At 42.7% G+C, this 17,547-nt stretch overlaps 3 protein-coding genes across 4 annotated transcripts; 1 reads left to right on the top strand and 2 right to left on the bottom strand.

The window, feature by feature from the left end:
- Positions 1 to 57: 57 nt before the first annotated feature.
- tmem59 (transmembrane protein 59) lies at positions 58 to 6,085 on the bottom strand. The gene is made up of 8 exons (XM_035170566.2): positions 5,879 to 6,085; positions 5,586 to 5,691; positions 5,281 to 5,375; positions 2,989 to 3,141; positions 2,794 to 2,866; positions 2,139 to 2,262; positions 1,681 to 1,798; positions 58 to 778 (listed from the first exon to the last, which is right to left on the bottom strand). The coding sequence occupies exons 1-8, from the start codon at positions 6,032 to 6,034 to the stop codon at positions 626 to 628; spliced, it is 978 nt and encodes a 325-aa protein (XP_035026457.1). The 5' UTR covers positions 6,035 to 6,085; the 3' UTR covers positions 58 to 625.
- tceanc2 (transcription elongation factor A (SII) N-terminal and central domain containing 2) lies at positions 5,382 to 9,161 on the top strand. Of its 2 annotated transcripts, none has more exons than XM_035170568.2 (5): positions 5,382 to 5,400; positions 6,867 to 6,965; positions 7,035 to 7,176; positions 7,976 to 8,169; positions 8,647 to 9,161. In XM_035170568.2, exons 2-5 carry the CDS (start codon positions 6,867 to 6,869, stop codon positions 8,833 to 8,835), a joined length of 624 nt encoding a protein of 207 aa, XP_035026459.1. In that variant the 5' UTR covers positions 5,382 to 5,400; the 3' UTR covers positions 8,836 to 9,161. The 2 variants fall into 2 exon arrangements, with proteins under 2 accessions (XP_035026459.1, XP_035026458.1); XM_035170567.2 differs by lacking the exon at positions 5,382 to 5,400 and adding an exon at positions 6,488 to 6,782.
- Positions 9,162 to 9,218: 57 nt separating this feature from the next.
- Positions 9,219 to 14,993, bottom strand: cdcp2 (CUB domain containing protein 2). The gene is made up of 7 exons (XM_035170565.2): positions 14,883 to 14,993; positions 13,906 to 14,011; positions 13,339 to 13,686; positions 11,743 to 12,084; positions 10,393 to 10,746; positions 9,627 to 9,805; positions 9,219 to 9,524 (listed from the first exon to the last, which is right to left on the bottom strand). Exons 1-7 carry the CDS (start codon positions 14,991 to 14,993, stop codon positions 9,219 to 9,221), a joined length of 1,746 nt encoding a protein of 581 aa, XP_035026456.2.
- Between the last annotated feature and the right edge of the window lie 2,554 nt (positions 14,994 to 17,547).

The raw sequence follows: 17,547 nt of genomic DNA, 5'->3' as shown, positions 1-17,547 counted from the left end.
ACTAAAGTAAGCTATGGTGTGTAATGGTTGAAATAAAGTCGCACCCACACAAACAACTTCACTCCACTGTATTTAATGGTGAACCATCATTACAAGAATAAAAAACGCCCAAGTGGGAAAGACCGACTGCATGTACCATCACGGTTAAGATCAAGAGCATAACATTTTATTGTACAAGTCAATATATTCTGGAAATTACTGCAGTAGAAACATGAGAACAAAACAGGGTGAATCTGCAACATTAGTACAATCCATATTACCAAGAGTTGGGATTGTGGGTGAAACCTGGATCAGTTCAAGTCAAGCAGTTCACTTAGACATTATTCAGTAAAATAAGTACACACCTAATGCACACATGAGAAAAACCCCAAAACCTATTTGACTTTTACGGTCATCACTTTACCATAATGCCTCAATTATAACAATATACAGAAAAACAAACTCTTCATCACTCCAATTTTAAAAGCATCAAAGGGAGACAAGACATCAGTTATACAAAATGTTCTGCAAGTTCTCGAGCCTGTTACGACAACAAGAAGTACAGGTCTTGTGCCAGAGGATAAAAAATAATCTAAAGATTATTCATGAATGGAAGATGTCCCCTTCTCTGCTACAGCTGTGGCTCCTAGATGTCTGACTGGCCCAGGTTGACTTTGGATGGGAGTGGCCCAGCCTCCTCCTCTGGCCCTGTGGTGGTGATGATCAGCAGGGAGGAAGCTGGATATGGAGTCAGTTTCTGCTCCTTCATGAAGTCGCCATCACCATTGATGCTCAATTTCTGAGAGGCAAAAAAGGAAATGACTGAAATGTTGAAATACAAATAGCAAGAAAATCTGCCTCAAAGCAAGTGTCTGAAACTGAGGCAGCTTTAGAGGCAATGGTATAAAACATTAACGCTGCTTTCTTAATATTAGGAATAAGGGAACGGAAAAATGAAAATTATGAGAGAGCAATATAATGATTAATATTTTTCCTACACGAGTACACAGCGCATTTGTATAGGAGCAATTCGGTCAAAAGCTTTTTGATCCATATAAATGGTTGACCATATCCGTGGTCACTATAAGCAGGTCTAGAGGGTTTTCCACTGCATTTTCTCCACCAAGGATTTTATGTTTTCGTCTGCATTAGCAGCATTACATTAAAACTAATGGACAGATTTCCATGAAACTTGGTGGAAGGATGTGGTATCGGTCAAGGACCAAAAAAAAAAAAACAATTTCTCAGAATCAATTATTGATCCGGATGAAGAAAAAAAAAAATCTGTTATGTTTAGGGGTCTACATCTATGTGTGTGCAATTTGGTGCAGATTCCAAAGAAAAATCCGGAGGTGGCGAATTTATATGTGGTTTCATAAGGGGAATCTATGTTCTCTCCTGAGTGTCATTCTAGTTCTAGAGTTACAGTAATGTACAAAGAAAATCACAGCCTGCAAAGATGAAATCACAAATAAATAAAAGTAACACATCTGCAAAGGTAATTTAACAAGACTCAAAGAAAGAACAAAAGAGACTGTTACAGACAGAGCTAGCCCGGCCATTTCCTCATTTCCCCTCTTTATGCTGAGCTAAACAGTCTCCGTCTATGTGTACATACACGTCAAACTATTTTAAAACACCCTGAAACTACACAAACACTTGCATGCCCAGATGAGCGTGCATGCTAACCACAGAACTTACCTCAGCGGGTACATACTGGTCTACAGCAGTTGCTACAGTGGCACAGCAGATCCAGATCAGGACCAACACAGACAGGATCAGAGTTGTGGTCAGGATCCACCCTGGCAGCCACGGGTTCCTGACGAGAAAAGTACAAATCATTTGTTTGTGTTGTTCCACTGAAATGACGTCTTCTGTCTGGCTCTACTGACTAACCCTGTTCAGACCTGGTATACAAATTATTACAATTCTATACGTTTCATACACATTGATCCATTTGATGCCACAATCAAAACACTGACTGCCACATATTCATTTTATACATCTTTGAAATGGGTGAAATCTTGTTTTATTGTAGAGATGCACGAAGCCTAATGACTTGCTTTCATAGCAACTTCTGACCTCTGATTTCTTTCCTGGAGTCAAAGTGAATGCTTGAGACAGATGTAATGAAACTCTTTACGTTAATACCAACTGACCTTGACAGACAGCTGAAGATGTTGTATTCGACATCATAGCTGCGGTCCCCGGGCATGTCTCTGTCCCTCTCCTGGATTAAAGTGCGATGGTACTCTTTGTAAACTGGGCTGCTCAACGAAGGGACTAGAAAATGAGAAGTAAAAGTTACTTTTAAATCCACAACCATGATGTATTAAAAAGAAACGTTTGTGTTTAAAAGATGGTCTTTGTGTTGCATCTTTCAGAACATGTGTTATTCTACTTTTATTCTTTCATTTTAAAAAGGCTGTGATTTTCTTAAACAGCTTATCGAGGTAGAGTTCTAGAAAATACTCCTGGTGTATGCAAGACTGACAATTCCACATTCATCATAATGTCACTCAACTTGTTCAACCCCACCAAAGTAAATGTGGTTCTGAAACCAGTTCTACTGTAAAGGTTGTGTCATACACAGAGGGCTGGGCACAATGGAGCTCATGCCAACCTGTAGATAACAACACACCCATTGATAGCACTAGAAAACCCCACTATAACTTGGCTCCAGCTGGGATACATTTTTGGTCTGTAAGCATGCATTTTGTTTATTTATAAGATTTCTTAAAATAAGACAGGTACAGAATATCACTAGCTTTACCCCTCAAGTAGAATTGAAGATAATTTGAAAGACAGGCTTACAGCTCTTCTCCGGTTCCTCCTTAACTTCTTTTACCAGTTCAAACTGGGAGAAAAACTTGACCTGTGGTTCAGTCTGTTAAACAAAGAACAAGAATGTGTTGCAATAGGTTCCTTCATTACATTTGCACTGTAACAGGATTAGGCGTGTTTGCATCACAGACATGATTAAATCCCCTCCACAATTCAGTTCTATACCTGGAAAATGACAACTTTGCCATCATCAGCCTGGAGGTAGAACGTCCACGTGGAGGTGATAAGGGTGTGAGCCTGGCTCATGACATCATCCCAAAATCCTCTCACCAGAGTGAGGGGGTAGAGCAGGTGAATCCTTGGCATCATGGCCTCCAACTGAAAAACAACTACTGTGAATACTATTGTTTTCAAGGGGAGAGCCATACAGATAATATGCTGCTGCACCGTTTTCTCATATCACAACTAATTATGACTTGCAACATTTCTATTTGGAGATTTTGCACATCTTGCACAAACCAAGATGGCGGCGCGTGCACAACGCGAGGCTCAGCGTCTCCCCAGATTTTGCAAAATAGTTACTATCTGCCTACTTGTTTCAAGTCTGTTCACTCAGAACAGTCTTGCGAACACTTTCTACAGCCGACAGGATCTTCTGGACATCGGATCTTGTAATAATATCCACTTTATCGATGGTCTCAGGCTCATTCCTGAGATCGCCAGGACTACGGAGGCTACTAACCCGGCTCCGCCGACCGGAAGTGCTCACAGGCGACAATGATGAGTCCGCCTACAGAGAAGAGGTCCAGCACCTGGCGGAGTGGTGCGACGACAACAACCTGGCTCTCAACTCCAAGAAGACCAAAGAGCTCATTGTGGACTTCAGGAAGAAAGGTGGCACACACACCCCCATCCATATCAACGGGACGGAGGTTGAGCGTGTCGCCAGCTTCAAGTTCCTGGGTGTCCACATCTCTGAGGACCTCTCTTGGACCCTCAACACCTCAACCCTGGTCAAGAAGGCACACCAGCGTCTCTTCTTCCTGAGGAGACTGAAGAAGGCCCATCTGTCTCCTCAGATTCTGGTAAATTTCCATCGAGAGCATCCTCACCAACTGCATCTCAGTGTGGTATGGCAGCTGCTCTGTTGCGGACCGGAAAACATTGCAGAGGGTGGTGAAAACTGCCCAATGCATCACCGGTTCCTCACTCCCCCCCATTGAGGCTGTCCAGAGCAAGAGATGTCTGCGGAGGGCGCACAGCATCGTCAAGGACAGCTCACACCCCAGCCACAGACTGTTTGCCCTCCTCCCCTCTGGGAGGCGCTACAGGGTCCTCCGTTCCCGGACCAGCAGGTTCAGGAACAGCTTCTTCCCTGCGGCTGTCACCCTCCTCCAGCCACTGAACATTTTCACTAGACTGTTTTTTTTTTTTTACTACTGTATTATCCCACCTATAGAGTATTCATATACTTCTTCCTCATAGTGTACTCATTGTAATTATAGTCATACCATACCTTTTGACTTACTCTGTATACAATATTACTACTACCTCATTCACTTAATTTCTCATTTTTATCTCACTTACTACCACCACTTACACCTGCACTTTATATACACTTATCATATCTACACTACCTACCCCTATTGCTGCTAGTCTTGTATCAATACTGTTCATATTCCATATCTATTTCTTACTGTACATATCTTATTTATTTACATATTCCACTTTTCATATGCACATACTCTGCACTTTTACTGCTTTTTTTGCACTTCTGGTTAGATGCTAAATTGCATTTCGTTGTCTCAGTACTTGTAGACAACGAAGTACTGAGACAACGAAAGTACTTGTAGTACTTGACGATGGACTTAAATACAGTCCATCGTTCCTGCAGGTTTTGATAAGTTTTCACTGACCGGGTTCTATCCTGAGATCCACAGAGACGGTAGAGTCCTACTCACAAATGGATTAAGTCAAAAATGTCATTTTTAAAATTTGTATTAGAAATGTTTGCATGCATGTCTGCTTATGACAAAACACAATGTTTATATTTATGTCTGTATATGACATGGTAAATACAGTTAGTATAAATTACCCCAAAGTTTCCAGTTTATTCCCGTATATTCCCATGGAAAGTTTCCAACTTTGAATATTCCCGGAATTTTGCAACCCTACCTGCCTATATCTATTTGTTCATTAGTATAAGGAGATGTTGTAATAGGTGTATCCTTAAGGATACACCTATTACAACATCTCCTTATACTAATGAACAAATACAGTTGACACCCTTGTGCCACTGCACGTTACTCAAGTGTATTTCAATACAAAACCATTTCTGGGGTGAAGTGTACATTGTGTACAAATTCTGCATTTTCCCATTTTCACTCTTACGCCTTCTCCAATTCTCTCGTTCACCTCATTCTGACTTGTGCGCTGCTGTGACAAAATGACTTTGTGAACGTGTGTGATCAACAAAGTGTTCCCTCTTCTCTCTTGCACAGTGTCTGATACTCGTACCTGCTCGTGCCGCTGCTCTGCAAAGGGAAGCTGACTCTGACAGCCCAGGTTACAGGCAAACTGCTCATCAGACTGCGTGTAGGCTTCTCGACAGGCTGCAGGAGGACAGGTGCACAAGTGGTGAGAAGGGACAGATGGTGAAACAGGATTACAGACAAAGGGACAACGGGTGATTAGGAGCAAGCCTCCTTATTAGTATTGTTATGTGCTGGAGTGTGTACACATCAGGCTCATCGTGTGTTTTTGAAAGTGTGTGTTTACAGTGACAGGACACGTGTGGTGGGATTAAAGGGTGCGTGGCTCACTGGCTTCACACTCGGACTTGGTCTGGTTCAGATCCTCGGTGTCGCGGACGAACTGGCAGATGGAGAAGAGACGGCAGCCCCTGTGGCAGGCGTAGAGTTCCTCCTCCTGCAAAACACATAAAGCACGGGGCGAGGTGAGCCCGGGCAGCCTCGGTCAACACGGCGCAGCCCCGCGTTCGACGCTGCTCGCAAACAAGCAGCTTGTTCTTTTAATAAAAAAAAAAACAATGGGCCCGCGCACGTTAGCTGCGGCTAGCGCGAGCGAGCGAGCAGCGGGGGTCAACAACACTCACCCGCGGGTACGTGTGCAGACTGTACGTCATCTCGCACGACCGGTGGCAGGACGCGCTGTTGCCCAGGATGCTGTCGAACACGTCCGCCGTCGCAGACGCGCTGGACAGGAGCGCGAAGAGTCCGGAGACGCACACGAAGCAGGACACGCTCCCCATCTTGTCCCTGAAAAACCCAAACAAACACTACGCGGCACTTCCGCCTATTTAATCGCTCCGTCGTCTCGCGAGACCCCGCGAGGTTCGCGTTTGGCTGCGTTTGAGTGCTCCTCGTAAATTTATAGATTTCACACTCACTATTCGGGGGGGCTGCGTTCGAATAGTCAATTTTGCTCAGGATCCTTCCTAAGTGAAGGATTCTGTGAAGGGTAAGGAAATGAGCCTCATTGCGTCCTAACTTATCTCCTTAACGTAGGAAACATCGGTCCCATAATTATCTGCAGCACAACCTTGTCGTTGCACCTGATGTAAACATATACAACTGAACATCTATCTATCTATCTATCTGTCTATCTATCTATCTATCTATCTATCTATCTATCTATCTGTCTATCTATCTGTCTATCTATCTGTCTATCTGTCTATCTATCTGTCTGTCTGTCTGTCTGCCTGTCTATCAATCAATCAATCAATCAATCAATCTATCCTTCCTTCTATCTGTCCATCTATCTTTCTGTTGTTCCGACAGCACTTGAATGCACCATTAGCCTCCTCTGTTTACTATAGCATCTGAGCCGCTGCTAGCTGTTAGCTGTTAGCTTTTAGCTGTTAGCTTTACCAAACAGAAGATATTTCACCCTCGCCGCTAGAAGAGCGAACATGAACGGGAGGAGTGAAGAAGCATCACTTTGTACGAGCTGATCCAAGCGTCTGAAACATTTAGTTTTCAAATGACAGAGTTAGCTCGGTAAGGCTAACAGCTGGGTTAGCATCTTGTAGCTTGAACTTAGCACTGAGCCAGACTTTGCTGCCTCTCTCTCTCCCCCTGAAGATGGACAAGTTCCTGGTGAAGCTTCCCAGAGGAGGACCAGCTGCTAAATCTAAAAGCGACGAGAAGGTTTACAAACAAACCACCATTGAGTCTTTGAGGGTGAGTGACAGAATCAGTTGAATCAGTGTAACTAACTTTACTCATGCTAACTGACTGTGTGCCTTGCAGAGGGTTGTTGTGATTGAGGACATCATGAGATACAAAGCCATGTTGGAGCTTCCTGAGCAGAGCAAAGACAACCTGCTGACGGCCCTGACCGAGCTGGGCAAGAAGATCCCGTCCGCTCAGGTGCTCCGGTCCACGAAAATAGGTGAGAATGAAAAGCTCCACATGTCCCTGGGTGCTGTTGATTATAGATTTCATTCATATATCACCTTCTACAACATACACCTTCTTACAATGCTCTAAGACAATGCACATGGGTTAAAAACAAATTAACCAGGAATATTAAACACATAATTAATCACAAAAAGGAAAACCAGTTCTGATGAGGTGCGGCCTGATGCTGTTACAATTCTAGGGACACAAAACTTTCCAATACCAACATATTGGCCAAATATCTGCTTATCTATAAAACATAAGGAAACATACATACAAATAGATATATAGAACTTGGATAAGGTAAATATTTTTTAAATGTAAAACATAAACACAAATGCACATCTATGCTGCACTGTTTATTTTGTAAGATGACGCTGCTCTCAGACATGCACTGAACTCCGGATAATCTCCTGAGGTTTGCATGTGAGAACCCACACGTCCAAGTGTTGGGTAAAATCCGAAAAAAGTCTGGACCTAATTGTACGTGGACCTTCTCCACAGTGCACGTCTGAAAACGGCTTAAAAGTTTTCATATTAGCAAACATAAACGCTGATATTAATTTACCTGTGAAAGGCTCATATCGGCTTAAAGATATATCGATCAGGCTTTATTATATATGTTGTATTAGCATTTTATTTCCTGTTTGCTGAGTCAGTTTAAACCCACACAATGAACAGTCAGTTAATTTCACTGCTCTGTTACAGCTCAGCTTTTTTAAGTGTTTGCCTCGTACATGCCAGACCTGTTATAGCAGTTTAGCACCAAAGGAAAATCTGTCTCCTCTAAGGTCACACTGTGAACAAAATGCGAAAGCATCTGGACCCTGAGGTGAGTTCAATGGCAGCAAAGGTCTACACCGACTGGAGGACGTTCGTCGAGGAGAATTCCAATAAGCCGTCTATTGAGGTGCGCTCCGACAAACAGTCCGAAGGACTCAGGAGCAACGCCAGAAGACTAATGTCTGAGGCCCTGGAGGTCAAGGTGAGGAAGAGCAGCTCAGTAAAAGCACGTGTGTCCAACTCCTTTCTATTCCACTGCTCATCTGTAATCTACATCATGTACAGACTATAAAACCTAGCTCCAGTCACATTTTTCTTTCGTTTTGTGTGGCATCAGAGGTAAAATCACAACAAACGCATGCAAATTGGAATTTTTTCCTTTCATATAACAAAACACTTTATGCTGTAGTAGTTTGAAGTCTTAAACTCTATCAAATAAGATCAAGCACTTCTGTATTTATCCCTGTTTAAGACTCAGTAGAGTTAAATTTGAATCTAGGCTTTTCTCCTATTGTAACTCAACTCTTTCCCTTTTTTAAATCAAATATTTTATTTTCAAAAACACATTTACTTTGTAGCTATTTGATCAATGGCGAATTCATTCAGAAACATGCATATGAAGGTATAGGTAACTGTTAAAGTAATGTATGTGTTCTCTTCTCATATCTCTGGCTCCCAGGAGGATTCGGGTCTTATAGACGTCATTGAGAGAGAAGTGTTTCACCGATGCTCCCGGTTAGTCAGCGGTTCATACAGACGGACTGTTCGAGCGCTGGTGTTTGCCTTCAAGCACAACCCTGAGACCCGAGCTCAAGTGAAGGACAAGACATTATCAGTTAACCAGGTGGTTTCTAAATACAAGAAATAGCTGAAGAAGAACAAGGCTTTGCCTCTGACTGCATGTCAAAGACTTCTGGTTTTCTGATGCACACACAAATAGTTTTTTTAATTAATTTTTCTTTATTTTCTGCAAAGGAAATACAAAATATTTTTACATTTTGTGGCACAAACTCTTGCACTGTTGTTTAACTGTGCATGATTCATTATCAAGAAAATACATTTTATTGTTATTGGGGATGATAATGTTGAATCTATTGTGATCATGTATGATTGTTTCTGTTGATAGATGCTTTGTTTTTATACTGTTTTTGAACCCTTTTAATATAAAATGTGATTTTAAATATAACAGCTTCATCATTGGAGTCCTTTCTTTAGCTGAATAAGACTATATGTACATTATACAGTATATTACTACAGCAACACCAGCCAAACAATAGCTATCACCATGAGGATAACAGCCAGAACGCAGATGCTGATGAAGACGATATCGCTCAAATCGTGAGGCTCAGTGTTCTGATGCCCTACGTCGTCGCCGCCGCTGTTGTCAGTTTGCTGGGCCTGCTCCTCCAGACGACGCTCCTCTGCCGTAATGATGGACACTGATGCTATCTTCCGCAGGGCGTCGCACTGCACCTTGTACTCTTGCACATTCTGCTGCTTCCCGTCAGAGAAATCGATGTAGAGCTTGTTCACCAGCACAGTGATGTTCCGGTGTTTCTGCACGGGATCAGGAGTTACAGTTTAAACAGGACATTGTCATTGTCTTAACCTGCTATAGGGTGAATCATTGCTTATAATGGTGAGATTGTGGCTCGTCACCTGGCCGGCCGTACCACAGTTGACAAACTGAGCGAGTATCTTATAGGAGGTGGCCGTTAACTGGGCTGCACAGGTCGGGTTTCCCAGGTAGATGCTCTCACGGTCCAGCTGAGGTAAGGACTGCTGGGGTATCAAAATGGTGAATTCGGATCTTGTACAGCTAACGTTTACAGGTACCACTTGGATTGTAGGGGGGAAAAAAGACAGTTGACTTCTTTTAAGATCAACACACTGTATGGGAGAATGACATGGGAAAGAGTATTTTGTAGAGATGATCATTTAGCATTTCAGACAATAATCAAGGACGATATTACGCTGAGATTTGGACGGTAAACAGGAGAATGATGTAAATCTAAAACGCAGACAAATTTGATATCGTGCTTAAAGGGATAGTTCACCCAAAAATGAAACTTCACTCATCATCTACTCACGACTAAGCCGATGGAGGAGTGGGTGAAGTGTTTGTGCGTGAACGTGGATAACATGTTGTAAATGACGTCACTTTGAATCAAATTTAAATGGAGGGTCTTCCGGACACCGCAGGAGCAGTATGACGACATTTTAAGTTTTTTTTATGTTGTTTCTTTTATGTTTGAAGAGTCGGTCGCCATTTACTTCAATTGTATTGGATTTGGCTGAAAACGCTGTTTACCACTGAAACTCCAAAAGGGTTTTGTGGACTCACACCCCTCCATCGACACAGTGATGACTAGATAACGAATGCATTTTAATTTCTGGGTGAACTATCCCTTTAATCCAGTATTACCTCCAAGATAAGATGCCGTGAACCCCCTGTGAGCTTCATTTCTGTCTGTGCTGAGCACCACCAGCAGCTTGTTACCCTTCGAGAGGAGAGAGGGAGGATGCTCTCTGCCACACCAGTGTCCCAGCAGTGTGTCTGTCTGACTGTCCCCGTCATGAACAGCAACATAGTCATAGTCACACTCGCCTGACAGACTGTTGCGGTCCTCCAGGTCCATCACAGGGAAGAAGAGTTTGATGCGATATCCAGCCGCCAGAGTGATGCTCCAGTGGCAGTTGATGTTGTTCGGGTAGATGCTGGGGAAATGTGGGCTGCTGAAGTTGCCGCTTACAGCTGACAGGAATTGCTGGCATTCGCCTGGGAAATGGACAGTAGATCAGACAAGTTAGCCAACTCTTTTTATTTTAATAGTCTGCTACACGGTGCTCAGTTCAGTTCCCTTCTTGCCAAGAGGTAGATGAGAAGATCGATACAACTTCCAGGTGTAATAAATGTGAAGCGACAGCCTACATCCTATTAGTTTATCTTAGCACAGAGACTGGACATATAGGAAACAGCTCATCCTGGTCACTGCCCGGCCGAGATCAAGGGAAGTGGCTGAATGTCCCTTGTTAACATGTTAACACTCTTGAATGCTTCAGATTTCACTAAACATATATACTTTTTAGTCAGATGCCTCAGGACCACACCACAGAATGAAAACGATATGACTGCTCCCCAAAAGTGAAGCCTAAGCATCTTAATCGCCTCCTCGTGGCTGGCTGCAGCACTGGTCACAAACCCTGTCTCCTCCATGTTAACAGATGGAATATGGGCAAAGCTAAAGTCAAAATATACATGAAAAGCATGGTTCTCACAGATGGTTTCTGTCATTTTAGGTAGATCTTATCAGATTGATGTATATCCATGTGCTCATTTCTCCCTGTTAGTTTATTAAGTTATTTGTTGGTATAAAAACAGGTTATATTAGCTGAGACAGATTCTCCATTGGTCGAGTGTGTGTATCAGTGGGACCTGGATACGATCACCACTGAGCAGACTCTGGCAACAGAAGTGTTTAAGCTCCCTTTTGCTTTAGTCAAATTAAATTCCCCCAGAAAAGTCTTTGCTGTTCTACAGATCTATAGCTTCTTCTCGCTTGGCTTTAATTCTTAATGTTCTCATCTGAAAGGGTGAATGAATCAGGCCTTTGTCAATAAATGGTGCTTTGTTTAAACCTCCAAGTCTGGCAAAGTTCCTCACATTGTTGGGAACTGACCCAAGTCCTCTTTTAATTGCCAAGTCTTGCAGTTACATAAAAAAAGGCAGTACATTGGTGTGAAGAGTTGATTAAACCTAATTAAACCGTGGTACCTGAGTAATAGTACGCCTTGAACCCTCGCCCCCCTATGTTGAAGTCAGACTTGAAGACCACCAGAAGCTGGTTGGAGGTGGTGACTATGTTGGGAGGTTCATCTGCCCCGCAGAATTTGCCCAGGTGCCGATGGGTGACCGTCGGGCCATCAAATAGGGCGACAAAGTCAAAATTACATCCCTCGTTGTTTTCCAGCTGAAAGTCCAAGAAGACGAAGGTGACCACACTGGCGTTGGACACGTGGATGGTCCAAGAGCAGTCGGCGTTGTTGCTGTACTCCTCAGGGTAGCCTGGACTGGCGATTACACCTGATAGGCCAGTGAGGACTCCACCACACATATCTGGAGACAATAGAAGACAAACTCACACACAGGAACAGTTCACATGATGTTCATACCTACAAGAACCTCCAGAGAGGACTCTACTGGTAAAGTGAAAGAATTTGGTTTATGAGGCAGGACGGACAACAATAAGTATTTACATGTAACATTGGTAGAACACTTAGTTTGCTGTATCTATTTATATGGTTTAGCAACAGAGATTGTCCCCAGGGGATGAACCATAATGCCACCATGAGATTGTTAGTTGTGGTTCCGAGTGTCTATTCTAACAACCATGATATTTAGTACGTATATGTATACGTATGTATTCATGGTCCCTGGAGGATGTTCTAATGACTTGATGGGAATTTGGACACTTTTTTCTCTGTGGATACTTTGCCCTGTCCCTGCTCTGTTTGTCCTCGTTGGCAGTATCCTGCTGGTTGGGCGTGGTCTCCAGTTCCTCTCCCCCCACCAACTCATCATCCTATCATCCGGCTCACCTGCTTTTGTTTACAAGGACCGGTTTGTTCACCTCTTCTCTGCCACAGCGTCGACTTACCTTGTGGTATTCATACTTTCGGCCGACTCAGCTTGTTCCCAGCCTAATGTTTGTATGCCAGTCTGCCTGAGCCCTGACCTCTGTTCTCTGTCTGACCCTCAGTAATCCTCCGCACTCAGCCAGCTCCACAGCCACACATCCCCTGCTCTCCCTCTGCAAACAACCTTCATCTGGACACAACTCTGGACTCCTTGCACCACATCGCCCGGCTTTATTATTATTTCATTGTATTATTGATTGGCTTCTCTGACTTGCACAATTTTGTACAGCACGTTCTAGTGTTGTGTATTAAATCTTTTTGTTTTACCTGCTCTGTGCCTGGACTTGAGTGATCGGCTGCAATAACTTATATCCTCCGACCTTTCATTAGTGCTGTCATTAGGTCATAATTAATGTTTTGCCTATGACCAAATGCCATCAGCTAATGCTATTTTACATGCTAGCACAATAAACCTAGATGGAAATGGTAAACCATGCAGCTAACCATCATCATGCTAGCATTTGCATTGGGAGCATGATGATATTGTGCACTTTATATTACAAAGAGCTTTAAATGTGGCCCTCTGGTTTCTATATAATGTTTTGTTGAGACCTCTATTGAGGTTTAAGGTCAAGCCTTGAGTTATGCTATTCCTTCTAGGCCGGAAAAAGTCGGATCAAGATTCGGTCAGTTAGCTCGATGTCATATTGCATCAAACGCTCTGACAAGTTACCCTTTCTGTAGCCGACGCTGAAGCCCCTGTGGGCCACGTGCCGGTCCGAATGGAAGATGATGGACATGACATTCCAAGAAGAGGTAAACTGAGGTGGGGAGATGTCACCACAAAATGTCCCCAGAAGGTTCCCCTCGTCCTCCGATATGCCGTTGTAGATCCTGATGTAGTCGTAAGCGCAGTTGGCGTGGTACTCCAGCTCGAAGTAGTGAAAGGTGAGGAGCACGGAGGAGCCCTCGGCCACCACTATCAGCCAGGAGCAGTCAGTGTTGTAGGGGTACGGGCCTGGGAAGTTTGGGCTGGAGATGTTGCCGGATGGAGCCGCCAGGATTCCTCCACATTTGACACCTTATAATTAAAAAAAGGGTTTCAGCAGAGAGAGTGGAGATATAAAACCAAGGTTATTGCACTTACAGTATCTGTTTCAGTTTTCCTGCAACCTATAGAATCTCTGTACATGTAATACAAGCGGAAATCTGATGAACTGAGGTCCAACTCTGCCTGCAGGACAAAGCACTCCCTTCAAGTTTAAGCTTTGCTCCATCAAGATAACAAATAAAAACTCACCTTTTATAGAATCCGCCCGCTCCACAACCAGCAGCAAATGAATGAGCAAAGCCACCCCGAGACTCATGTTGTTGTTATTGTTGATTCTGCTTTTGTCACGCCTCAGCTACGATACCAACACAACGACAGACAACGGCAGTGTCAGAGCGGAACAGGCAGCCCTGAGACATCAGCGGCGGTGCCTGCAGAGGTAACGGCACTTTAAAAAATTCATTCAAAGCCCGAACGAGGAACCTGACACCCACCCGGGCCGCGTTCTGCCCTCTCCACTAAATTTTAATGACTGATATCCAATGAGCATGAGTGGCTTGTCGGGACACCGTTCTGAGAGATGCTATGCATTTTTAATGATGCATGGCCACACAAAACGCACAGACACAACACACACACACCCTGAACACCAGCTTGTGAGTGAAGTTGATAAAGGAGACGAGCAAGAGGACGGACACATTTGTTGCTAATACAAATGGCTTCATTAGAGCAACATGATGGAGAGAAGACCCCTTTAATGTTGTGGAGTCAGGGGCAGAATGTACGCTGTGTAAAAGCAGCAAAGCACGACACATCGACATCTTGCTGCATCGATGAAGAAATGCACAGGCCCGCTCCGATCTGTCCAGACTGAGAACAATGAAATCAGAACTATCTCACTTCATAATAACATCAAATGCTTCGTTGCTTAGCTGCTAAACCAGGAATTTAGCACAGTCAATAAATCTTACAAGTACAAAAAAGCAGGATTTTAATCATTCAAATTCTAAAGCAAAGACAGTAAATGGACCTTGATAATTTGCAAAAGATTTTTTGTCATATATCATTATTTGTAGAAGTCCGTGTGGGCAGCATGGTGGAACAGGTGGTGCTTCAATGCCACTGTGTACCACCTTATACTCCACAGTCCAAAGACACACAGACTGGTGTTAAGTTAATTGGAGGCTCTAATTAACTGTGAATGTGGACGTGGATGGTTGTCTCACCTTCAGGCTGGGACCACTGGGGAGAAACCTGCCATGACTGTGGCCGGAGTTGTGGTGTACGACATCTCTCCATGTGGCCCGTGTTCCTTCAAGACTGTCTTCACCAAGCATGTCAGCGATTAGTGCTGCAGGGCTTGGCTCCAGTCCCCCCCCGTGACCCTTCAAGGTTAAGGGGTGTAAATAAGGGGATGGATGGATGGAGATAATGTCCTCAAATTCTATTCAATGCAATATATCAACACCACAGCGGAACAATAGTCCATTAAAAGCAGCCACCTTGCATTTTGGTATTACTATAATTAAAGCCTTAGCAGTTTTAGCATCTTTTCAGATCTTTCTAAGATCTACGAAGATCTTAGAAAACAGTGGAGCTCAATGAAATAAAACTGGCTTGAAAAATAAAGTCTCATAAACCTGTGCTCAAATGTGTCGATTTCAATGCCTCCTCTGTTCGATTATTTTATCAAATTTTTACGATTTATTCCTCATTTCAATTTCAGATGACTCATTACATAATAATACTAATTATTAACAGTAGAAGTAACTGCGTTATGAATCCTAAGGAAGGTCATTTATACCAAACACAATATCTTTTAATGCAAACTTTGTTTACTCTCTGGTTTCTCCCTCTGAGAAGAATAGTATTTGCAAACAGATTATTGTTATTTTTTGCCAAATGCCGATCACATCCTATGGTTCACCCCTGCAGTCTGACAAGGGAACAGAGAGCTGACACATGTAGACAGCAATAATCCCGTATGAGTGAAGTGTATTAAAGACAGGGAGATAAAGTGCTCTTAGTAAAAGCCCATTCTGCAAATAAACGTTTGCTATTGCAGCAGTTCTGTGAAGGCAGGGCTTTTAGAGTGAATACCTAATGGCCTCAGTGAACACAGCTAGTACCTAGAGACACCTACTAGATGGCGCTGTTGCACTGCGAAAACCCTGTGAAAAATCTCCACCAGGGTTTAAAAAGTCATGCTGTGCTCTTAGCTGAAAAAAAGAAAAAAATAAGAAAAATAAGAATGTGATTAAAATCAGTCAAGTGTTTTTCACACAGTGGTTCCTGGAACTAAAATGAACCGCCCTGCCTTTGAATTTTAATTCTGTCCTCTCTGAAAGCTTGTCATTGTTCAAGGATGTGGGTACTGGGCAGCACCGAAATGTGTTTCAGAGAGATAGCGTTTGTTTAGAGCAATTAAATGACCTATTAGCGAGTAAATACTCAAAAAACAAAACAAGGTTGAAATTGTTGGGCAATTGCATGAGAATTAAGGGAAAATCAGTCAAACAAAGAGTTGCTTTTTGACCTGGGATATTTCCTGGAATGGAATTTCACGATTTTGGTCCAAAAACACATAAAATGAGTGTTAAATCTGTCATTTTCATCAGAACTAAGTGGGAATTAACTGGTTGGCAGGTGAGAACAGTGCCTGCATATTATCTTTTGATCAAAATAGCTAGAAGGCAAAACTATGTCAGTGTTGATATTTGTGTGATATCTTTAAATAAAAGGCAATCTGCTGCAACAATGTTCACATCATATGTCATTATGTTAGATTCTGCTGTGGGTTGGTAAGTGCTCACTCTGATGAACGTTCTCTGAAGCCTCAGTAGTCGGGAGGAAAAGAGATAAATATAAGCACATACACTGTGTCATAGGGAAATTAAAGGTTAATGTTTCCTACACAGCTTCACAACAACATCCCTGTGCCTTTTCCAAGTGCATCTAATTCTATATGGTGTTGGCTTGATTTGTCCTATAATACTTTTCAATGCATTGTTGTGTCTTTGCAGAAATGCTGCTTGTTAGTTAGATGTGCACAACAACATATTGTTTCATCCGTATTGTTTGCACATCGGCAGTTGAAATCCAGTTTCTGCAGGTTGCACCAAAAGCTCATTTTCTAACAAAGAGCTTTACTTGGAGTATTTAGCATTAATCAAATTGTCACGGTATTGGTGGAAATGTTTATGCAGTGGTGGACCAGCCAAACTGAATGAGTAGTGAGGAAACATTGCTACAACCTTGTATTCCCAGCTGGTGCTCACTTACAGCCAGAATAGCTTTTTTTTCTACCTCCCTTGCAGTGATTTTGTTAACATTTCCTCTTTGCTGCTTTGTTGCATTTCCACCCTCTCTGTACCAAGGACGATATTGATATATCATTGCACTGCCAATTCAGGGAGCTCACAGATTGGATTATGGTCCATAATGAGCTAAGCCTCTCTTTATAGTTATGGGGGCAATGAAATCCGTTATTCAGGTTAAGAAACAGGAAAGGGAAGAGATCGACTTCTCTGACTGTCACATCTGCTACCTTCCCTCCCAAGTTATGTTGCTGGTTGTTTTTGAGATTTATTCAAATGTAATTGCAAACAGAGTGAAATTGAACCAAAAGCATGACATAAAAATGACGACAGAAGCAATTAAAAACACAAAGAATGAAACGTGTCTGTGCTCAGAGGCTTAAAAAGCTGTGCAGCTGCAGCTCTGCAGCTTTGCAGCCTCTACTAATATTGTTCATTACGGCTAAAACTGTGTTTTTTTCTGCCTTGTCAAACAAAAAAGGCCTTTATAATATTGATTTACATTTATTTAGTGTTCTTTTGTTTTAAAAGCTCATTTAATGTTTTTTTGCCATTATTTTTTCTGGGGCTCGGT

The sequence above is a fragment of the Hippoglossus stenolepis genome, chromosome 11, assembly GCF_022539355.2.
Source record: "Hippoglossus stenolepis isolate QCI-W04-F060 chromosome 11, HSTE1.2, whole genome shotgun sequence".
NCBI classification, from domain to species: Eukaryota; Metazoa; Chordata; class Actinopteri; order Pleuronectiformes; family Pleuronectidae; genus Hippoglossus; species Hippoglossus stenolepis.
The sequence above is the reverse complement of the archived record's forward strand: the minus strand, read 5'-3'. Positions and strand labels throughout refer to the sequence as shown.